Source organism: Triturus cristatus, chromosome 9 (assembly GCF_964204655.1).
Source record: "Triturus cristatus chromosome 9, aTriCri1.1, whole genome shotgun sequence".
NCBI classification, from domain to species: Eukaryota; Metazoa; Chordata; class Amphibia; order Caudata; family Salamandridae; genus Triturus; species Triturus cristatus.
In genome coordinates, this window is record NC_140592.1 from 313,957,902 (window position 1) to 313,978,220 (window position 20,319).

General features: G+C 46.9%; 1 protein-coding gene across 5 annotated transcripts in view; it reads left to right on the forward strand.

The window, feature by feature from the left end:
* Positions 1-20,319, forward strand: part of ECH1 (enoyl-CoA hydratase 1) — a 144,234-nt gene that overhangs the window by 34,409 nt on the left and 89,506 nt on the right. For 3 of the 5 annotated variants that reach the window (XM_085625010.1, XM_085625008.1, XM_085625009.1), the window contains exon 2: positions 15,514-15,691. In XM_085625010.1, the coding sequence (XP_085481136.1) occupies positions 15,555-15,691 (137 nt within the window). In that variant the 5' untranslated portion in view covers positions 15,514-15,554. Of the gene's footprint in view, positions 1-14,110; positions 14,196-14,818; positions 14,885-15,513; positions 15,692-20,319 lie in introns of those variants that run through there. The other 2 variants (XM_085625011.1, XM_085625012.1) reach the window with 2 other exon arrangements.

Sequence of the window (20,319 nt, forward strand, 5' to 3'; positions counted from 1 at the left end):
GGTTTGGGCGAGTGCTCATTTTAAACATTGAAGCCTTTCCCAAAAGTGTCAGGGAGAGCTGCTTTCATCGGGCTGTAGCAGATTGGAAATCACTTAGTATTGTTTTCATTTTATGCAGAATACTTCGCTCTGGGTCCGACATGGCTTAGATCTCTACGTAACGGAATGCATCCTCAGCAATGTTGAGTTGTCGCAGGAGGTCATTCGGGTCAAAGGAGCCACCTATTGGAAAAAGTATGGACTTTTCCCTGTTTATCGTATATCCAGAGTGAGAGCGATAGTGTTCAAACACCTGGAAGATGTCCGGGATTGAGGCCATGTGCCGGGTGAGTTAGAGCAAAATGTAATCCGCATATAAGATTTTCTCTACTGGGATAAGGGAGCCCTCCATCCGAAAACCTGTAATATCAGGTTGGGTCCAAATCAGACAGACCAGAGGTTCCAGTGTGAGAGCAAAGAGGAGTGGGGAGAGTGGGCAGCCATGTTGGGTTCCTCCCTTAATGGCAAAGTCTGGGGATAGCATGTTCAACCTGACTGTGGCTTTCGGTTTCATAGATAATTTATTGACCCATCCTCAGAACTGGGGTCCGAATCCTAGCTTTTGTAAGGTTTGTGTCATTAAAGGCAAATGGATCACATCAAAGACCTTCTCGGCATCAAGTGAAAGGAAGAGGTGGGGGTCAGGCCATGTTGGGCCTGTGCAATCCAATTGTAAAGCCTGCGCAGGTTCCCCCTGGTGGAGCGCTTTTAGCATGAAACCGGATTTATCATTCTACACCAAGTAAGTGATCACTGTCAGGAGCCGAGTGGCTAGGATGGTAGCTAGGACCTTAGTTTCGGCATTTATGAGGGAGATAGGGCGATAAGAGGCACAGGAAGTGGAAGATTTACCCGGTTTATGGATCACTATAATGGTGGCCCGACGGCGATCGGGTGGGAGGATACCATCTTCTTGTGCCCTGTGAAAGAGATGTAGCATGTGGGGGGGCAGGAGTGCCGATTTACTTTAAAAAAAAAAAAAAAAAAAAAATTCTGCCGTGATCCCAATATGGCCAGGGATCTTACTAGAATTTAAGCGGATCATGGTGTTATGTACCTCCTCTGGGGTGATATCTGCATAAAGCAAGATGCGGTCGTCATTGGATAGAGTCGGAAGTTCAATCTCTGCAAGATAGGTAGTGAACTGGGTGGGATTCGCCAAGGGGCGCTCATCATTCAGTTCAGTATAATATCTCTTAAATTCCCTCAGTATTTCTGCATCTGTGGAATAAAGGGGGCCCTCTGCACTCTGTATTTGGGGTATCCCAAGGCCTCTATTTCACGCCGGCCCAACTAGGCTATCAGTTTCCGGACTTTTACAGTATGTGCAGGCATACAGGGTTAGTACCCATGTTCAATATATTTAGGTCGCAGAGCGGCAATTTTACGTTTCAGTGACGGGCGTGGTTGCTGGGTGTGGTTGCTGGGTGTATCTGGCTTCTGCTTTCAACAGTCTCGATTCAAGCACTTCTATCTTGCGGCTTGCCTTCTTCTTTTTGTGGTTTAAATCTTTTTTTTAATTAATTTTAAGATGCAGAGATGACCAATTAGCCGCCACCTACATTCCTAGGCCGGTGGGGATCACAACTAGAAGATCATTCAACACAGGTAGCAAGAGGAGAGATAGAAGATAAGAAGAAGGAACATAGGAATTAGAGAAAGTAGTAGCTAGAGTGGGAAGCTTGAAAGTCCCTGTCTTGCTGGCTGTCACAGAAGGGGTTAAGTCTTTGGTTGAGGTTGGTCGCCCGTCTGGGTCTGAGTGGTAGAGAGACGAAAAACTCGCAGGTATCGTGGGCAGGTAAGTTCCACAAATTCGGAGGAGAGAAAGTCGATAGTGGTACCCCACGTTTTATCGAACCTGGAGAGAGTGCGGGTCGAAACCAGATGCGATCTTTTCCATGCCCACTATCTCCCATATCTAATACAACCAATCTCATTTAGTCAGGACCTCGTCAGCTCCCCACCTAGACAATATCGTCTGTTTGGCATCTCCCAGGGTTAAGGTGATAGCTCTTCCTCTGCATGATTTAAGGGGGTAGGTCAGAGGGGTAAGGTAATCCCAACAGAGTGTACCTGGGGAATCTGGGTATTTTGGTGTTGTGTATGGCATCTATCTCCTGAAGGATTGTGTTTTCCTCAAGGGCTTTATTTTCAGGCACTGCCCGAGAATGTGGGTTAATGTACCCGGCTGCCCACAGTTATGTCAACATAAATCACTGGCACTGGGTTTCCATTTAGCAAGTCTAACCGGGGTGTAATATCAATGGTGGGCTATCTTTAAAAACATCTCTTTTCCTGCAGTACTGCAAGAAGAGGCTCTGGCGATGATGTCCTGCCATTCTTTGGGGGAGAACTCCTGCTCCATCTCCGCTTCCCATCTATGCTGCGCTGGGATTTTACCTCTATGTTTAGGTTTATTGAGGAAGGAGTAGCTGTCTGAGAGTAGGCGCTTATCTGATGTGCGTGTGATGTACCATAGTTCAAATTTTGTGAGAGGGCGGTTAGCATGAGGTTGCACATGCGGTCGAGTTACCCAGTGTTGAATCGCCAAGTACTGCCAATAAGTGTCTCCGGGGGGTGGGGGGGGGGGGGGGAGGGGAGGGGAGAGGGGGGGGGGGAGGGGAGGGGAGAGGGGGGGGGGGAGTCCAAAACCAGATACCAACGTCTCAAACTCCATGATCCCTTTCTCGTCAAATAGGTCACCTATCCTTTTACAATTGGCTTCTTGCCATTTCAAGTACCCATTCCATTCCAGCTCTAGGGGGAAAGCGGGGTTTCCTATGATGGGGGTTAGCGGGAAAACGGGGGTTGAGAGGCCATTGTTTTCCTGCACTCTGTCCCAAGCCCCCATAGTCGCCTTGAGTACTGGTGATAAATAAGTTCATACTGTTCTATATCGTTTGGGTAGCTAAGGGACCTTCCATATGTGCATCCCCGCAACACCACGATCATTGAAGCACCAATGTTTCTCAGATTCTACCTTATACCATTCAACCATATTGCCCAGTTGTGCTGCTTGGAAATACTTCACTAGATGTGGCACCCCGAGAGCCCTGTCCGCTTGAGTGAGAAAGGTTTGATGTTGTGCGATACGGGCTCTTTTCCCCTCCCAGATAAAGTTCCCTATTAGGTGTTGTAGTTGCGCCAGCACTTGGGGTGGTGGGCTTAGCGGCAGCGTCTGCATCACATATAGAATGCGGGGCAGGATTTTAACGGACGCCAGCCAACCCAGCCATGACATGGCGTGTTTCCTCCAACTTAGGAGCTCCTGCTGGGTTTCGTCCAAAGAGGTGGAGTAGTTGGCCTTGGCCGTGCTTTCCATCGTGGGAAATATAAGCAACCCCAAGTAGGGGGAATCCCCACTATGACCATGCAAAGGGCAATTCCTGCCTCAGCTGCTCCTGCATCACGCATGGAAGGGTAATCTAAGAGCTTGTGTTTTTTTAGATTAATGTTGAAGCCCGAGGCCCCACTAAATGCTGTGAACTCCTCCAATAGGGGAGGAAGTGACACAGTTGGCTGTGTGAGGAGCAACATCACGTCAGCCGCATAAAGGGATATTTTGTGCTCCCTGTCTCCCATAAGGATCCCTGTAATCGTCTGAAGCTGACGGACCCTCTCAGCAAATGGCTTCATATAGAGCGCAAAGAGTAAGGGGGACAGAGGGCACCCCTGGCACGTCTCCCGTCCTATGTGCACCGGTCTGGAAGTTGTTTATTTATTTAGAAAGTATAATATAGCGCAAACATGACCACCAAGGGCATCAGAGCGCTTTACAGATTATATGGCACGAAGGGTACATGCAAATACAACTGTTTCAACAGAGCGAAAAATTCACATTGTCTGACATTCTCGTGAGCCAGGCAGCAGGGCCAGAGGCAACGGCAATGGGCCCAGAATCACATGGAGGAGCCAGGCTGAAGCAGAAATTTCTTCATGAGGGGCCTTTTGACTTCTTTTCTGAAGAAGACAGTGGAAGGGTTCACCCTGACTTCGGGGGGAAGGGAGTTCCAGATCTTCGGAGCCATACCTGAGAAGGCTAGATTATAGGTCTTTTTTTTCTTGAATTTTTGTGGTTTGAGCAAAAGGGCGCTGGCGCTTCTGGAGGCTTTAGAACCACAGGAGAGCTCCAGTTTCTGAGCGAGGTACAGCAGGGTCTTGAAGTGGATGGCTTTGTGTGCCATGCATGCCATTTTTAACTGTATCCGAGCTTCATATGGAAGCCACTTCAGGTCCCGCAAGTCCCGAGAGATGTGGTAGTATTTTTTAGTGCCAGTTAAGAGCCTAGCAGCGTAATTGAGGGCAGCCCTTAGAGGAGCAGTCTTCTCTCTTGGCAAGCCGCAGAGTGTTGCGCTACCAGCTTTGAGATCACTAATGCTTCTACTGCAACCTTTAGGTCATGAGCAGGGATAAAGGGTTTGAGTTTCCTGAGGATGCTGAGTTGGAAGTTCGCTTCTTTGGTGAGGGAACTGATATGCTTCTGCATGTTCAGACTTTTGTCTAATATAAAACCGAGAGAGGTTGCCGAATCAACGAGGTGAGGTCTACAGTTAAGAGCAGTCAGCTGATTGAACTATTGTTCCATGACCAGAGATTGTTTGTGGGGGGAGATTAGGAGGAATTCCGTTTTTAGAGCATTTAGCTTCAGGTGATTACGTGTCAACCAGCTTTGTGTTTCCAGCAGGGCTGAGTTGAGGGACTGAATGTCTTCAGGGGATGCGATCTTCAGGTATAGTTGGGTATCGTCCGCATACATGTGATAATGAATGCTGGATGATTTCAGAATTTCTGTCAGAGGCTCCATGAACAGATTAAAGAGGGTGGGAGACAGTGCTGAACCTTGTGGACGGGACAGGGATTGGTTTGCCTTGAAGCTTTGGGATCTGTTCTGAAGGAACGGAGAGAACCAGTTTAGTACAGACCCAGACAGTCCCATCCTGTGTTCCAGGAGGTCAGTTAGGGTATCGTGTTTGACAGTATCCAATGCGGACGAAAGGTCAAGAAGGATCAACAGGCACGACTCATTATGATCCAACATTCTTAGTGCATCATCTATGATGTGCGTTAGCGCCAACTCTGTACTATGGCCCGGGCGGAAACCAGATTGGCATTGGTCCAGGAGTTGGAAATGGTAGATATGTCTACAAAGTTGGGCGAGCACACATTTCTCTAGGAGGTTTGCCAAGATGGGGATGTTGGTGATTGGGCGAAAGTTATGAAGGTCCGTGGGATCAGCAGTTGGTTTCTTTAGGATCGGGGTAACTTGACCTGATTTAAGGCAATCCGGAATAGCACCTTGCAGAAGTGATGCATTGACATTCACTTTAATACTGGGCTTTTGGCGCACTGTACACATCTTTGGAAGCGATCTCCAACCCCAAACCTGTCCAAGACTCGTCTCCGGTATGGCAGTGCACTCGGTCAAACTCCTTTTCGGCGTTGACCGATAAAAGAATCATAGGTTGTTGTGTGCACTGGGTTTTGTCCAGTAAGTGGCAAAGGCGCCTCATTCCGTCGCTACAGCTGTGCTTGGGGATGAAGCCTGATTGATCCAGGTCAACCAGACCTTGCATATGTGGAGCCAGTCGCGCCGCCAAAATGCTAGTGAATATCTTTAGATTCACATTCAATAAAGAAATTGGACGGTATGAGGCGCACTCCGCAGGGTCTTTACCTGGCTTCAGTATCAGACCCACCTCTGCCATTGTCATTGTGGGGGTTATCGAGCCTGTGTCACTGAAATCGTTAAAAAGATGGGAATAAGCTCCGGGGAAAAAGCCTTGTAAAAATCTACTGGGAATCCATCTCCCCCTGGCTTCTTGCCTGCCGTGAGTTTCTGTATAGCGCGCAGGACCTCCTCAGGACGGATGTCTGCGTCCATTGCCGCAGCATCAGTCGGGGGAAGGAGTGTTACCGGTGCCTGTTGAACATAGTCTCTGGCTGCAGTCTCGTCTAAGTATTCTGCCGTATGTAATGAAGTATAAAAGGCCGCAATGTCTGCATCCCCCTGGAGAAGCTCTCTGCGGGGGTTTATATGCCGGTAATGCGACGTGGGTTCGTCTGCGACCGCAAGAGGTGTGCTAGCAACTTCCCAGCCTTGTTTCCCCCTTGATACTATCGCTGCTTAGTACGTAAGAGTGCATTCTCCGCCTGATCATAATCCAGTGCCTTCAATTGCTTCCGCGCAGTATTAAGTTGCCTTCGTGCCTGGATTGCTCCCGTATGGCAGTGAACCCCTTCTAACTCCCTCACCTGTGCCTCAAGCAGCTCTCTCTTATGTCTCCGTTCCTTATTGAGCCCAGCAGAAATAGACAAGAACCGGCCCCTAATTACCACCTTAAGGGCATCCCAGACCTGGGGTAGCGAGACCTATCCGAGATCGTTGGTTGCTATATAATCTCGGATCACAGCCCGTATGTCAGCAAGGTTAGAGTCATATGTGAGTAATTTATGATTGAGCCTTCACGAGCGTTGGCGGGGTGGACCCCCGGCAGCCACAACACTAGACCAATCGGGGAGTGGTCTGACAGGGCCGCTGTCCCCACAGTCACATCATGAATGTTGCCTATTACCTGTTGGGAGATTCAGAATAAGTCAATCCTCGCATAGGTTTGGTGCGACTCCAAGAAAAATATATATTATTTCTCGGGCTGTGGGATTACCGTGTCTCCAGGCGTCCGTCAGCCCCATCTCCCCAAGTCTCTGGAGCATAGAGTCCAGTAGAGATCCCGAATGGCCCATTTGTGACACGGATCTGTCCAGCTGTGGGTCCGGCACAATGTTAAAATCCCCCCTCACCCCGTACCAAGTCCTCATCTGGCAAGTCCCCACCACGTGTAATGTATCCCGAAGGAAAGTTTCCTGTTGTTCGTTAGGGCGAATATGGAGGCTATGGTGTATGTGTGGGAGCCCACCAGCATTCGCAATGCTAACATCCTGCCTGGGATTTCTGCATAAACCTCCCTAACAGTTCCAGGGAAGTGGGAAGCTACTAGTATGGTCACCCCCGCCTTCTTACCATGAGTTGTGGAAAAATATTGTCTGTCAAACCATTTGGAGGCGAGACGCCTCTAATCTGTGCGCATTAAGTGGGTCTCTTACAATAAGCAAATATACCAGCCCTCCTCTTTAAGCAATGCAAGTAAGGCACGCTGCTTAACCGGTGTATTAAGTCCCCGTACATTGAAGCTCATTATCTTAACCTTAATCGTAGACCTATTAGTCTCCTGGACAGCATGCAGGGAGCCATGTCAGAGGTTGCGCCAAAGTAGGGACCCAACCCCCTACCTTACAAAGCCACCCATGACCCTCTATGGTGTCTTGACGCATAGGCAGAAGTGACCCATCCCATCTCCCACCAAGCCCCACCACTCCAAGATCGTTGGGCCTTGCGCTGAGTGTCTCCCCATGTCCCAACCATTTTATCAAGCATGTCATAGTGTCCCGTGTGCACGCTTAGGATGCCATATGGGATGGGAGCAGCCCCTGAACCTGACACAGACCCCCCCCCCCCCATTTTGTGTGAACCATGATTCCCCCCTTGAAGCCGTGTGGCCTCAGACCATTCCCTTACCTCTCCTCCCCCTCCTGTAACTTTGTTGTAGGTAAGAATCCCCTCTAGCAATGGAAAGAGAATCAGAGAAAAGAAGAGATACAGAGAGCATGCGTGTGAGCAAACATTGAGAGAGTGCCAAAAACATGGCATAAATTGCACCATCGTGCATGGGTCCATGTGTCCATAAGGTTGTCATCACGTTGTCGAACATGAGCTCCCCCACCCAAGGCCGGGTTTCTTAATCTCTGCACTTAACACAGCGTTTCTATGTCCCAGACATATGGGCAGACCTTAGGGCATAAACTCAGACGCCTAGGTTGTCTCCGGTTTCATCTTGACTCTGAATTTGACAGAGCAGCGCCTCTCGTTCCTTCTGGCTGTCCGTAGCTGTGGGTTTGGTGGGTTTCTCATGCCTGGTACTCCTCTTTTAACCAGGTTTTTTCGACTCGCGTGCAGCATTGTCTCCAGCAGACTGCCCAGGAGAATCCCCTTCCTCCAGATCGAGCCCAAGTACCTCCTGTGCCTCTTTCACTAACCGCACAGAGCGCAGCTCCATGTCCCACTCAAAAGAAAGCCGAAATGGGTGGCCCCACCGGTACCAGACTCCCTTGTCGTTTAGGTAAGCTGTGGCTGGCCTCAGAGCCTTACGTCGGTGGAGAGTCAATGGTGACAAGTCCTGGTATATGCCAACCTGGAGCCCCTCAAACTCCAGTGTCGCTTTGTACCTGGTGGGGGCCATGATGCTCTCTTTTTGTTGGAAAGAGTGGAGACATGAGAATGTCCTGTTGTTGTCCTGGATCCCTCGCCGGGCGGTCTAGGATGATTTCCTTGTCGCCGAGCGCAGGCGCCACATGGCGGAAGAAGGGGGTCACCCACTCTTCCAACTATGCCCCCCCCCCCCCCATACCCCCTTCGGCCAAGAGAGGTACGCCTTTGATACGTATATTGGACCTCCGAGAGTGATTATCCAGGTCTTCGAGGCTGAGATAAAGCTCCTCCTTCTGGTCCCTGAGCTCCAGTAACTCTTAGGTCTGCTCGATGATCTCCTCTTCACTCCGGTCGCCATTCCTTTCCAGAGAGTCAACCCGGTTGCCGATTTCCTGCACCTCCACTCTAATCTGTTTGATGTCCGAGGCAACATCCTGTCTCAGGCTCGCAAAATCCTGTTTCAGGGACCCAAATAGTTGCTCCAAGAAGCCTCGAATGATGGGCTCCTCTTGACGCTCACCAGGAGAGTCTACCTCCTTCTCCTGTTGTTGGGCCATCGGCTGATACCCTTTTTGGAACCCGGTTTCTGCAGGAGGTCCTTGATTGTCGGATCTTTCTTTGTACGGTGCGAGGTCATCTCTGCGGGTCCCAGACACTCGCTCTCCGGCAACTCTATCATCCGGGTTCGAATCAGGTTCAATCTCAGGTTCCCTCAGGGGTCCCTGTTCAAGCGAGGCGATGGGGCTGCTCCGTATTCGCTTAGTCACCAGATGACTATTGTGCGCAGTTCCAATGCTGCAGGATTCGGGCCTACGCCCTATGGCCCACTCCTGAGGCAAGGTCCTGGGCAGACCCGAGCACTTCCTTTCTCTGGATTCCACACCCTCTTCGTCTCCCAGCCCCCAAATAATGTGGCTCGGCCTCGGGGCCCACAGCCATCTAGATCAGCCACAGGGGGAGGCAGGACTGCTTCTCCTAGGGCGCCGTCTGAATCTCAACAAGGCATAGTGACGCTCGACCCGACCCACACGGGCCCCGGCGTGCTCAGGCTTCCTCTTCTAGCTTGAACCCAGTGGGTGCTCGTCACGCGTGGTGGGCTCCTTGCGACCGCTCAGGCTTCGCATATAATGTCTCTTTTGGGCCCCAGCAGCCGCCCCCCCTCACTCTCCTCACCTCGTCTCCCGGGCAGCAGGGAGAAGTGCGTCCACTCCGGGGCCAACTCTGCCGGTAGGCCCCTCCCAGGCGTCTCAAGTGTGTCTAGACTGCTTGACGGACCAGCACTGGCAGAGATTGTCTACCCTGTCTCCTCAGGCGTCTCCCCAGCGCACGGAGGGTGCCCAATGGCAGTTCTGGCTCCGAGACCAGTCACTCGCTCGATCTCTGGGGCAGGCCCCGCCGCACTCCACGCTGAGTCTCTTGGGGCGCCGGCGGCAGCCCCACCGCTTCAGAAACTGGTCTGTCCACCTCTCAGGGCCCTGCAAATGAACTGTGTGTGCCCGAAGTACTTGAGGGCAGTTCCGGCCTGGTCAAAGACCCATTATATCTATTTGGGGCTAATGACCTATCCTCTGAGAGCGGAGCTCAGGAGAAACGTAGCTACTCCACTGCCATCTTGGCCACACCCCCGCCTTCGTCTTTTTGTAGGTGATGAAGTTTTGAACCCTGCCCTGTATAACTGCCTTATACGCTTCCCATAGAAAACAGTGAAGTCGACTGACTCATTATATTGGAAGTGTAATTTGGGCTTGGTACGAATCTCGTGCATCGTGTTCAGGTCTATAAGTTCCCAAGTGTTCAGTCTCCAAGTATCGGTTGGGTGAGTGGGGTTTTTGCCCTGTTGTCACCCATGGCGGTGAGTGGTCGGAGAGACCTCTTGACAGGTATTCTGCTCAAAGTATCTGTCCCACTTCACCTGCGGTGTGAAAATATAGTTTAGTCGAGAATACACTTTATGGGACCCTGAGTAATATGAATAGTCACGCCTCAATCAACTGGACTAAGGGAGTGCTCCTGCCAGTATGTGGTGTCCCGCTCGTCCTATCAATATCCGGTGTTATCACATCATTGAAATCACCCTCTAGGATGTGTCGAGAACAGGGGGTCTCCAATAGTATGTCTGTGAGTTTGGCCAAGGTGTAGCTCTGGAGCCGGGTGGGGGGGGGGGGGGGCATAGGCACTAATTAACGTGACGCTTCATCTCTCCCAGAGGCCCTGGACTGCAATATATGTACCTAGGGGATCTGACCATGATTTCTGTACTCAAATGTGGGTGTTTTCCGGTTCAATATCGCTACTCCCCGAGGTCTAGAAGTAAATCGTGTGTGTGCCAGGGTAGTGTATGCCCCTCGGGCCAAGAATTGACATTGGTTACCTTTTGAGTTGCGTTACTTGGAGAAGGGCCCCGTCAGATTTGAGGCTTTTAATGTGAGCAGCCAGGAGTCCTAGCTTAACCTTACTGCCCATCCCATTGACATTCCAGGTGAGGATGGAGTGTTTAGTTTCTCAGTCAGTAGTGCTCATTAGTATGGGAAGGTGTCAAGGGGACAATGACCCCATTTGGTACTATGTCCTGGCCAATAACATTGTCTCTTTCGCCATTCGTCATGAAATATTAACCAGAGAAATACATAGTGTGCAACATTCAAGTCCATAACTCCCTCCCTGCCCATCCCCCCTTCCCCACTTCTGTGCCTCCCAGCAACAGGCCGAGGAGACCCATTGGAGGCCTAATTTAGGGGATCTGTCGCCCTCCCCATTTCAACCTTTCACAGAAACATATTCGAAGCGAACAGGAAAGAAAGTTTGAGAGGTGAATCTAATAGTATAGAAAAGAGAGGAGGGTGTCTAGAGAGGGAAGGGAGAAAAAATATGTGAGGAATAAAGTGGTGATCGAAAAGAAAAGAAATGTTATGAAAAGACACTCTGCGATGGTAGATGAATATTGATGAAGTCCAGCCTAAAGTGTGGTTTCTCCGAGGCAGAGTAGATTGTCTCTGTGGGATCGCCATGCGTTCCACCGGTTAGTAGGTTGTCACTTCTGCATTCTGTTGTTCTGAGACTGCAGGTTGAGTTTTCACCAACGGTTGCTCTGTAGTCTTGTTCAAGTGCTATGATGTCTCTGGCCAAGGATGCATACTCTCCGTCTCTGAAGAAGTGCTGGGTTCATCAAGCTGCGGCTGTGAGGTGGCACTCGAGACCTGGCTCTGAGATCGGTGTATAGCCAGGTTCTCATCACCCTCTACTTCGGACGACCAATGCCCGGCTGCTGCTGTGTTTTGATCAGATATAGAGTTTTCCAGCCCATTGTCTTGTTTTTTCGGGTTTGCTCTTTGTTCCACCAGAGGTTGGACTTACACCTAGTGTCTAGGAGGAGCGATGTCTGACATTCAGTGTCCCCTGTAGGGCCAGGTCAGACTCTAAGTCTTTCTCGGGCCAGGACCAAGCCTCATCCTGGGAGTGGAAGATGAAAGACTTCCCTTGGTAGAGGACTTTCAATTTAGCCGGAAAGAGTAGCATGTATTGGAGATGCAGAGCATGAAGTTTTGTCTTCACCAATTCAAACGTTCTTCTCTGGTGCTGGACCTCCAGGCTATAGTCTGGGAAGATCGTAATCCTAGAGTCCTCATATCATAGGTCTCCCATTGTCTGAGTTTCTCATAGGATAATGTCTCACAAGAATGGGTAGTGAGGAGGCCCCCGCGGGAGGTTTCCCTCTTAGGTCTCTATGTGCCAGCTCTATTACAAAGTATGTGGAGAAAAGTTCATCCGGCAAGGAGGTCCTCAGCCATGAGGAAAGGCATTCGCTGGTGGTTCCGCCCTCCACCCCCTCCGGAAAACCGATAAATCTACGATTATTGCAGAGGGCCTGCTTTTCCGCGTCTTCAGCCTGCCATAGGACGTCCACATTGATCTTTCGCTGCTCCTCAGTTCCCTTCTTTAGTCCATGAACTATGTCCTTCACTTTGTAGAGTCTTGTCTCCACCACCGTCACACTCCCGTGACATTGCGGAGATCTCGTCGCAGAAGGGCTGCCTCAGACTGCACTTCCCCATTTATGCTTTCCAGAGCTGTTGTAGAGGAGTGTATGACTTGTAGTATGTCCGCATTGCTGGGGCCAGTGGCAGTGCTCTCCTTGTGGTGCTCCGGGGGTATAACCACTCTGGCATGGAAGTCCAGCTTGCCCTGCCAGGATTGTTAAGGATCCTTGTCTTTGACCATGTTTATGGCAAGTCTCTTTGTTTGACAAGCGGGTAAGTAGTGTCCTCATCCGGCTAAGGTCCTGTCTGTTGTAGAGAGGGAGGGGATGGGCCTTTCAGAGCACCAGTGCTACCCCACATCCAGTGCGACCCCACACATGAATGGGGTCTTGCAGGTAATTGAGTCCCAAGCCCCTGTAGTGTGAGTGTTCTCGGGCATTTACAGGTGCTGGGTGTGTCTTTCGCGTAGCGAGGGCTGAGGTAATCCACCCTCACTCGCCCCCCACACACCGTCACCTTAATCATTCACTGCAGGGTAGACTCAATACTGATTGGTATCCAAAGGCAATGAGTGACTCCAATATGGGGGAGGGTGGGGTGGGTGTAAGATGGCCCAGCTAATCCGCAGCTCTCCCCAAAAATGCCCTGAAGGTCGGCGGCGGTAAATAGTTCCTTCCAAGGCACCAGGCTATCCCACCATTCGGGGCGCAGCCTCTATCCCAGCCAGCCACACCCCAGCAAGCACCGGAACTATCGTAGTGCCGGGAGGTGAATAGGGGGCTACCTTTACCGATGTCAGGTTAGAGATTAAGAGCTAATCATCAGCTGCATAGGAGGGAGGACCTATTTTAGTGGGGTGACCTCTCCTTACTGCAACTCTGGCCAGAAGATCGATGGTGGGTTAATTTCCAAGGTCATTCCAATGTAGCTATTTTGTAGACAAACTTTAGGCTGTGACTCTGTTCTACTATTCACTGGATGCAACAAAATTCACTAATATTAAACTATGGCAAAACAGACATTCTGGTGTTTGATATCCCAGCACTGACTGGACCCTAAACTGGTGGCTACTTGGTCTTAATTGAGCCTCCTATCCATTGGCTCTTCTCTCCGATTGGGTGTATTGTTCGACTGAGATCAGTGACATCTTAGGCTCATCAATAGTGTAGTCTCTAAATGCTTTTTCCTGCCTGAGACATTGAGCAAAAATATGCTACTTCCAAATAACAGTTGGTGCTGAATGCAGATGCACATCTATTTTTTTGTGCTCAGTACATGCATCCATACTTCATGCAATTAGCGATCCTTCTCTGGAGTCCTATCAACTCAAATATATCTGCTTTTGACATTGTGCAGTGACTTATTAACGCTTCACTTTTGTTTGCAATGAGTGCCTGTAGATATATTCAGACCAAATGTTTCCACTCTCCTACAGCTAACCTACTTGTGATACCACGTGCATACAGGATCCTTTTTGGCTGGTCATTTCCAGTCCTCACAGCCAAAATTCTGGAATGCTCTTCCATGTATCATGCATTCTATTCCCAATAATTCAAATTTTCGTAAGACACTCAAAACCTGGATATTTCGTATTGTTCTTGTTCAGTGTGCTGTTTTCTTGTTGCTTCATTGAATTGATGATGAGTCAACGCAAGGACCCAGTTTCTGGGTAGAAGCACTTTAAAGTCCCTAGCATTCAGTTTTGTAAGTTAATGGAGCAGGACATGCAATAGAGTGCAGTTTATGGCAAATCAGAGGCCTTGAATGCAGATCCAGATCGTGGAATAGCTTTTCCTTCATGTTCTTTGTTTAACTTTTGCTTATTGTCCAGAGGTGCATGGCTGCAAGACGGGGGAAGAGATCTGGATGGGGACAGAATGTTTAAGTATTCCATACATATTTGTTGAAGGAAATTGGTGAGAACATTCATGATACTACTAACTTGTTTGAAATGTATAGAAATGTATGCATTGACCCCGTTTATACCTCTGTAGGGTGGGCTTGCGGGATTTTCATAAGCAAATGATATTGCATTTGGCAACAGAGTTTATGAAAACCACAATTCTGTTAACTCTTTCTCTTTAACCACTTCTCTCCCCTGCATCATCGATGGTCACTCCCCCGAGAATACATTTATTCCATTTCAAGAACTATCCCTAACAACCACCAACACTATGATACAGCTTCATGTAAAACTCTCCTTAAGAGCACATTTAAGGATCGCACACCATCCGCTCACCCCTAAACATTGCCCACAATTTTCACTGACAACTTAGCACTATATTAAACCCTACAAATTGCTCAGCAGGCACATGAAGGCCGAGCAATTCCTTGATATTCCTTATGCCATCACTGTAATTCCATGCTTGGTACCCTCTGTATTCCCCTTTTACTAGATTCCAGTATGTCCAGTTTACCAATCAGCTTGTCATCTCCCTAAACAACCCTCTTAGATCTCCACTTCAATATCCATGTCAGCACTTCACTTGAACTTTATTTCCAGACCTTATACGAACACTAGGCCTGTAATTCTTTTCCAGATCTTTGCTGACCCCTGCAGAATGTACAGGATTGATCCACTGACATCTGTCCCAGCAACCTCCATGTTAGTCTTTCTTATATAAACACGAGTCATATTTTCCCTCCCAACACTTTTGTCATGCTTATGCCAGTTCTTCTACTAGAACTCTCCTGCCAATCCATTAGCTTGTTCTCTCCTCTTAACATCCTTGTTAATGCTTTTTTGGGCTATCGCTTGCCAAACCTCCATGTAAACCACCTCCCTAACAATATTTGGCTATCATATTCCCAGCAAATCTTCTTCACCTTCTTCATTGTTAACTTTTCCCTCGAAACACTTCACAGTTTCGATGCTTCATTTCTTGCGAACTTCACTGGCCGTTGTGTTCCATATTGCGGCTGAATCATTCTACTAATAACTTTGCTGTCTGCATTCTACCTGTAAATCTATGAACCCTATTCATGTACTGCGGGTTGAAATCCTGAGTTTGTCTTTTCTTGTTGATCCACTCCTTCACCTATGTCATGACAGTATTTACCACTCTGCTTTGTTGCCAAGATAACAAACGATGAGCTTCGTGGCTATATGCATGTGGTCTGCTACATAGAGAAGTGACAAATTGCAGGAAGTTCAAAGAGCGACAGGATGGCTTTTGACATTCAGGAAGTAATTCAGTTAGCAAATCTTTAATTTGACATCTTCTTATCCTACAGATCTTTGCTTCTGCAAAGCCTTCTCGCTAAGCTTCCGTAGGATGGCCTCTCAACAAGGAAAAGCAGATGATTCACACACATATGAGACTTTGAAGGTGACCCAGGCACGAGACAAAGTGCTACATGTAGAGCTGAACCGACCCGAGAAGAGGAACGCCATGAACCAGGCCTTCTGGAGGTAAGGAGTATGGATGGTCATGATTTGAACAACATTTGCTATCCTGTAAAACATTAAGCACCATTGTGTTTAATGCCCATATTACCTACCATCAATCGTATTTTTATTCTGCCTCCTTGTCCCTAACTGTGAGGTGAGTCCTACTCTAGCCATGTTGACTATTTTGTAAAAATAACATATTCTTCTTGTGGCTCCTTCCCCTTAACTGTGAATGGCCAATAAAGGAAGATATCGCCTTCACCTCTATCTTTAGAAGTTATTTAACTAATCCTGTGTCGCAGCAAGGCTTTGCTGTGATTGAGGGTGGGCAGGCCGTAAGGAAGAGACAATTGGATGAGTATCGACCTTATGTTTTCAGGGCTTTACCTTCTTATCTCCATTTCTGATCCTTAACTTTGAGGCTACACCAAATTAATTTGTACTTCGTCCTATTCCTCATCATCCCAGCGCTAAAAGATGCCATCACATTTGTATGTATGCAGACTACTCTAATTTAATGGTATCACTGCTCAGATTGCCAGTGTGACCATTTCACTGTCAATTAGTCAGTGATCAGATACAAACGAAGATGCCAATGCCCAAGTAGCTGCCATGCAATATTGGATAGGGAGTCCTCAGCAGTATCCAACCATAAAGTCACCATGCTTCTTCTGCATATACCCTGCACTGGGCCTAGCAAGTTAGGTTATGCCTTTTCATGCGTGACATCACCGTCCTCAACCATCTGCTCATAGTAAAAGGTTGTTGCAGCCTCCCAAAAAACAAAAACACACACATAACTGTAGCACAGTATGGCTGCTCAACGCTTGAAATGTATGCCCTCTGCCATAGCAACACCTAAGAGGTTTAGGCATGAGTTTATCTTTGAATTTGGATCTGCAAAGAAAGAAGGGAATATACCTTCTTGCTCACAATGACAAGTAGAATACACCTCCAAAATAACACCTAGCCATGACTGAAACCTCAGTCTGCATGTAAACAGCTTCTTACATTGTCAGTCCTCTAGCAAATGTTTCAACAGATCTTCAAAGGACGACTCCACTCCTCCCAGCCAATCTTGAAAGGATGACTTTCTACATCATTGTTCTAAAAAGTCACAAAGTCCTACCAATTGAACCCTTAAAGTTGGGACGGAAAAATCCAAATCAAATCCATACTAAAGAAACTGCATGACAACCCTTCCCTACCAATTCTAGCATCATAAAAATGAATTACGCATGCTCTGCTAGAGCCCTGAATGGCAGCCACTATCCTTCGTGAGCAACGCTATATCTAGAGCCCCAATTTTTCATTTTTCACACTGAAAGCCTCTGCTTCTTACACAGTAGGTTTAAGAACAACATGGTCTTCCCGAAACCAGGCACCATTGGCAATATCCTCTCCTGATCCATGCCAGACAGTGGAGCAAAGGAAAACGACCCTTGCACAACCAAGTATATTCCCACAATCATTGTAGCCCCTTCTTTGAGTTCTATCCCAATAGCCTGGGAAAGGCAGAGCAAAGTGGGAACATTGATGCGGCAATGTGCTATCAGTTCATCCACCACCATATACTCCTTTACTTGAATTTGGATATAAATTGCAAGCGAAGAGAGCTAGCCTTGTCTGTAAATAGGTCCACACCGGTAGGACCACCTCTTTGACTGATGGCCCTGCAGATGGATGGAACAGAGAAAAATCTTGGAAGAATCAGCCAGCCCAATCTTTGTCTGCAGTTCACATTCGGGTGGTGCATAAAAACAGGGTCCACTGGAAATGTAGAATGGAAAAACGTGAAGTAAAGGGAGTGTTAAAATCGAGTATGATTTGTATATATTGAATATGCAATATAAAATATGAAGACCAACATGTGCTTGAAAGATGGGTGTAAAAGATCAGAAACAAATTTGAGCTATTGCATTTTGAAGTGCTATAGATATCCACATGGAGGAACTTTGAACCTGGTTGGTACAGGAACATTTGTATGCCCTACTGCATTTCAGTAAAATCAGCAATTTGAATCTGTAGATTCAGTTTAGATACGTTGTAGGGACTGTCGTGAAAGTGAGCAGATTATATGGGATTTTCTGAAAATATTATCTTAAAAATATTCTTTTGTATGTGATGTTTATCGAGCCTGTGACCCTGTTAACTAAAGCCGGAGAGGAGTTCAGTTAGACTAAGAAGGGATGCCTGAATGGTTAGGAGTAGCCCTGCAGTGCTTTTATGAACAGACAACTGCAATGGTCGGATACAGACAGATGGGTGAGTGCACTATTTAGGGCAATGGCTGGAGTTTCCAAGGTTGAGTAGTTTGGACATATACCCTGGTTATTTGAATCATGACATTACCAAAATGGGAGAGGAAATAATTGCCATACTTGTGTGAAGATGCTGCAGAATTGCTGTCCCTAAAGAAGTTATCAGTGTGCCACCTACTGAAAGACTTTGAAGTGTATTGCTCAGAAAAGGAACTGGTAATCAACATCAGCAGAACCAAATATATGGTCTCGAATTCAAAACGCCCACTGAAATGCTCTTTCTTTGTTAACACGGTTCCCTTACTAGCGTTAAGAGAAACCATGGTCTAGCCTGGACCCCAGAAAGGGAAGCTTGCACCATACATTCTCAGCCAGAATGCTGGTGTGTTCCTAAACTGCAGGTGTAGACTAGTCAGTGACTCCTTAAGTTCAGTTATCCAGCCTTATAGACTGAAGGCAGTGGCCTCTTCTGCCTATGGGGTGTAAGAGTGGGTACATCAAATTCATAGTCATTTAAAGATTAGAAACCTGCTGTTTGAGATCTCTCCTAAGACTGGTCCCAGCAACCCCATGACGCATTTAAGGCCTAAAGTTGGTCTGAACTGTTTAACCGATATAACCACTTGGTTACCTCTTATTCTTGAACCAGCTTACGTGTTCCGCTTCATGCAGAAAAATAAAGACAAGCTCTCTGTGCCGTCACCTGTATCGAAAATTTAAGGAAGTATAAACTATAAACCCACATTGAGAAAACATTAAGGTATATCGGGGAATGAAGGGGAAATCAAATGCTTTGGTGTAGTTAGAACTGTTTCTACAGGACAAAACCAAAGGAAGTTGCTTGTTATCGGGATACACATCCACCAACCATACTTGGGTGATATCAAGTGTGAGTTGCGGGTCTGGTGGTATGTCCGCTTTAGGATTTGCATACTTCCTTTGCATGCCACCATATCTAAATGGGAATACTGGTGGTGGCAGTGGAAATTGCGATTGCAATCACGATGAAACAGAAAATAGTTACCATTTTTGCTTTGATGCTAAAAAACAGGACCACAATGAAGCTGAATTTTTCCGGCAATTCAGGATTTAGGTTATAAAACATTTAGAGCTATCACAGCACTACATTATTCAGTGCCCCTGTATATGTAGATAGCTTGTTACAAACAAGGTGACTGTTTTATGGCCATGGTGTGTTTTTTAATGAAATCTATTGAATGTGAGTATTTTTCATCTCTGAATCATTGTTTAGAATAATCTTCTATACTAATGTTTGTCATTTGTACGATGTTTACTTTTTTATTTTATGTATTTATATATTGTTTTGCTTTTTAGCTGAACCTTTACAGGAGTGATTGCTAAGGCCCCTCAGCAACCAAGAAGCAAAAGTATGTTCACATTGTTCCTTTGCTCAGTAATCCCTCCATGTTTGCTTTTTTTTTTTGTTCAACAATCTTTATTCATTTTCCAAGAAGACCCCCGTTAGCCCCCTTCCCCCGTCAGACAGGTATAATTTACACAGCTTCATTACATATGTACATAGGGTATTAAACAATAATTTCATCAACTGAAAATCGACGTAACAATTACAAAATCTTCTTATTATACATGCCTACTTTCGATGGTGAAGAAAAAACCCCTTACCCTACTCAATACTTTGAGAGTGACTCCACTCAAGCAAGGGAGTCCATTTTGTCCCCCCTCTTCCGATAGTTTACTGCCCTTTTGTTTATATATGGGCATTTCGAGATTGAAGATTGCGAGCATCCTAGCTAGACATTGTTGAAAAGATGGAGCATTAGAATCCAGCCAGGCGGATGCAATACACATTATACTGCCATAGCAATAAAAATCAATTCATGTCCTATTTTTGCATCATTAGGATCCGTAGCCCCTAATAAGTTGACATCATTGGTCAAGATTATTTCAGTTTGTAACACCTCAGTCAGAAATTTTACAATATCTTTCTTCAATTTTGTTAACTCAACACAAGATGCGAAGATATGAACACAACCTGCTTTAAACGTTACACATCTCGGGCAGAATGTTCCCTTACCACTCCCCCATTTACCGATTTTATCAGGGGTGTAATACAAAAAAAACATGTTTTAAAAAACTGTGTCTGTAATCTCGTGGACATTAAAATAGTTTGTGACATTTCATATTTTAAATTTTTATTTTTGAATTTTTAGAAAATCAGCATTAATGATATAGCAGTTTCATAATATTAATATTTGTTACATGATCCATAAATAAAAAGACTTAAACCCAGAAAAAAAAGACAGTCAGTCATAGTTACAAACAGTGGAAGTTAGCACAAAAAATAACACAATTAATCATATCCAGTTCATAACTGGGGCCCATAGTGTAAGTCCAAATTTCTTTTTT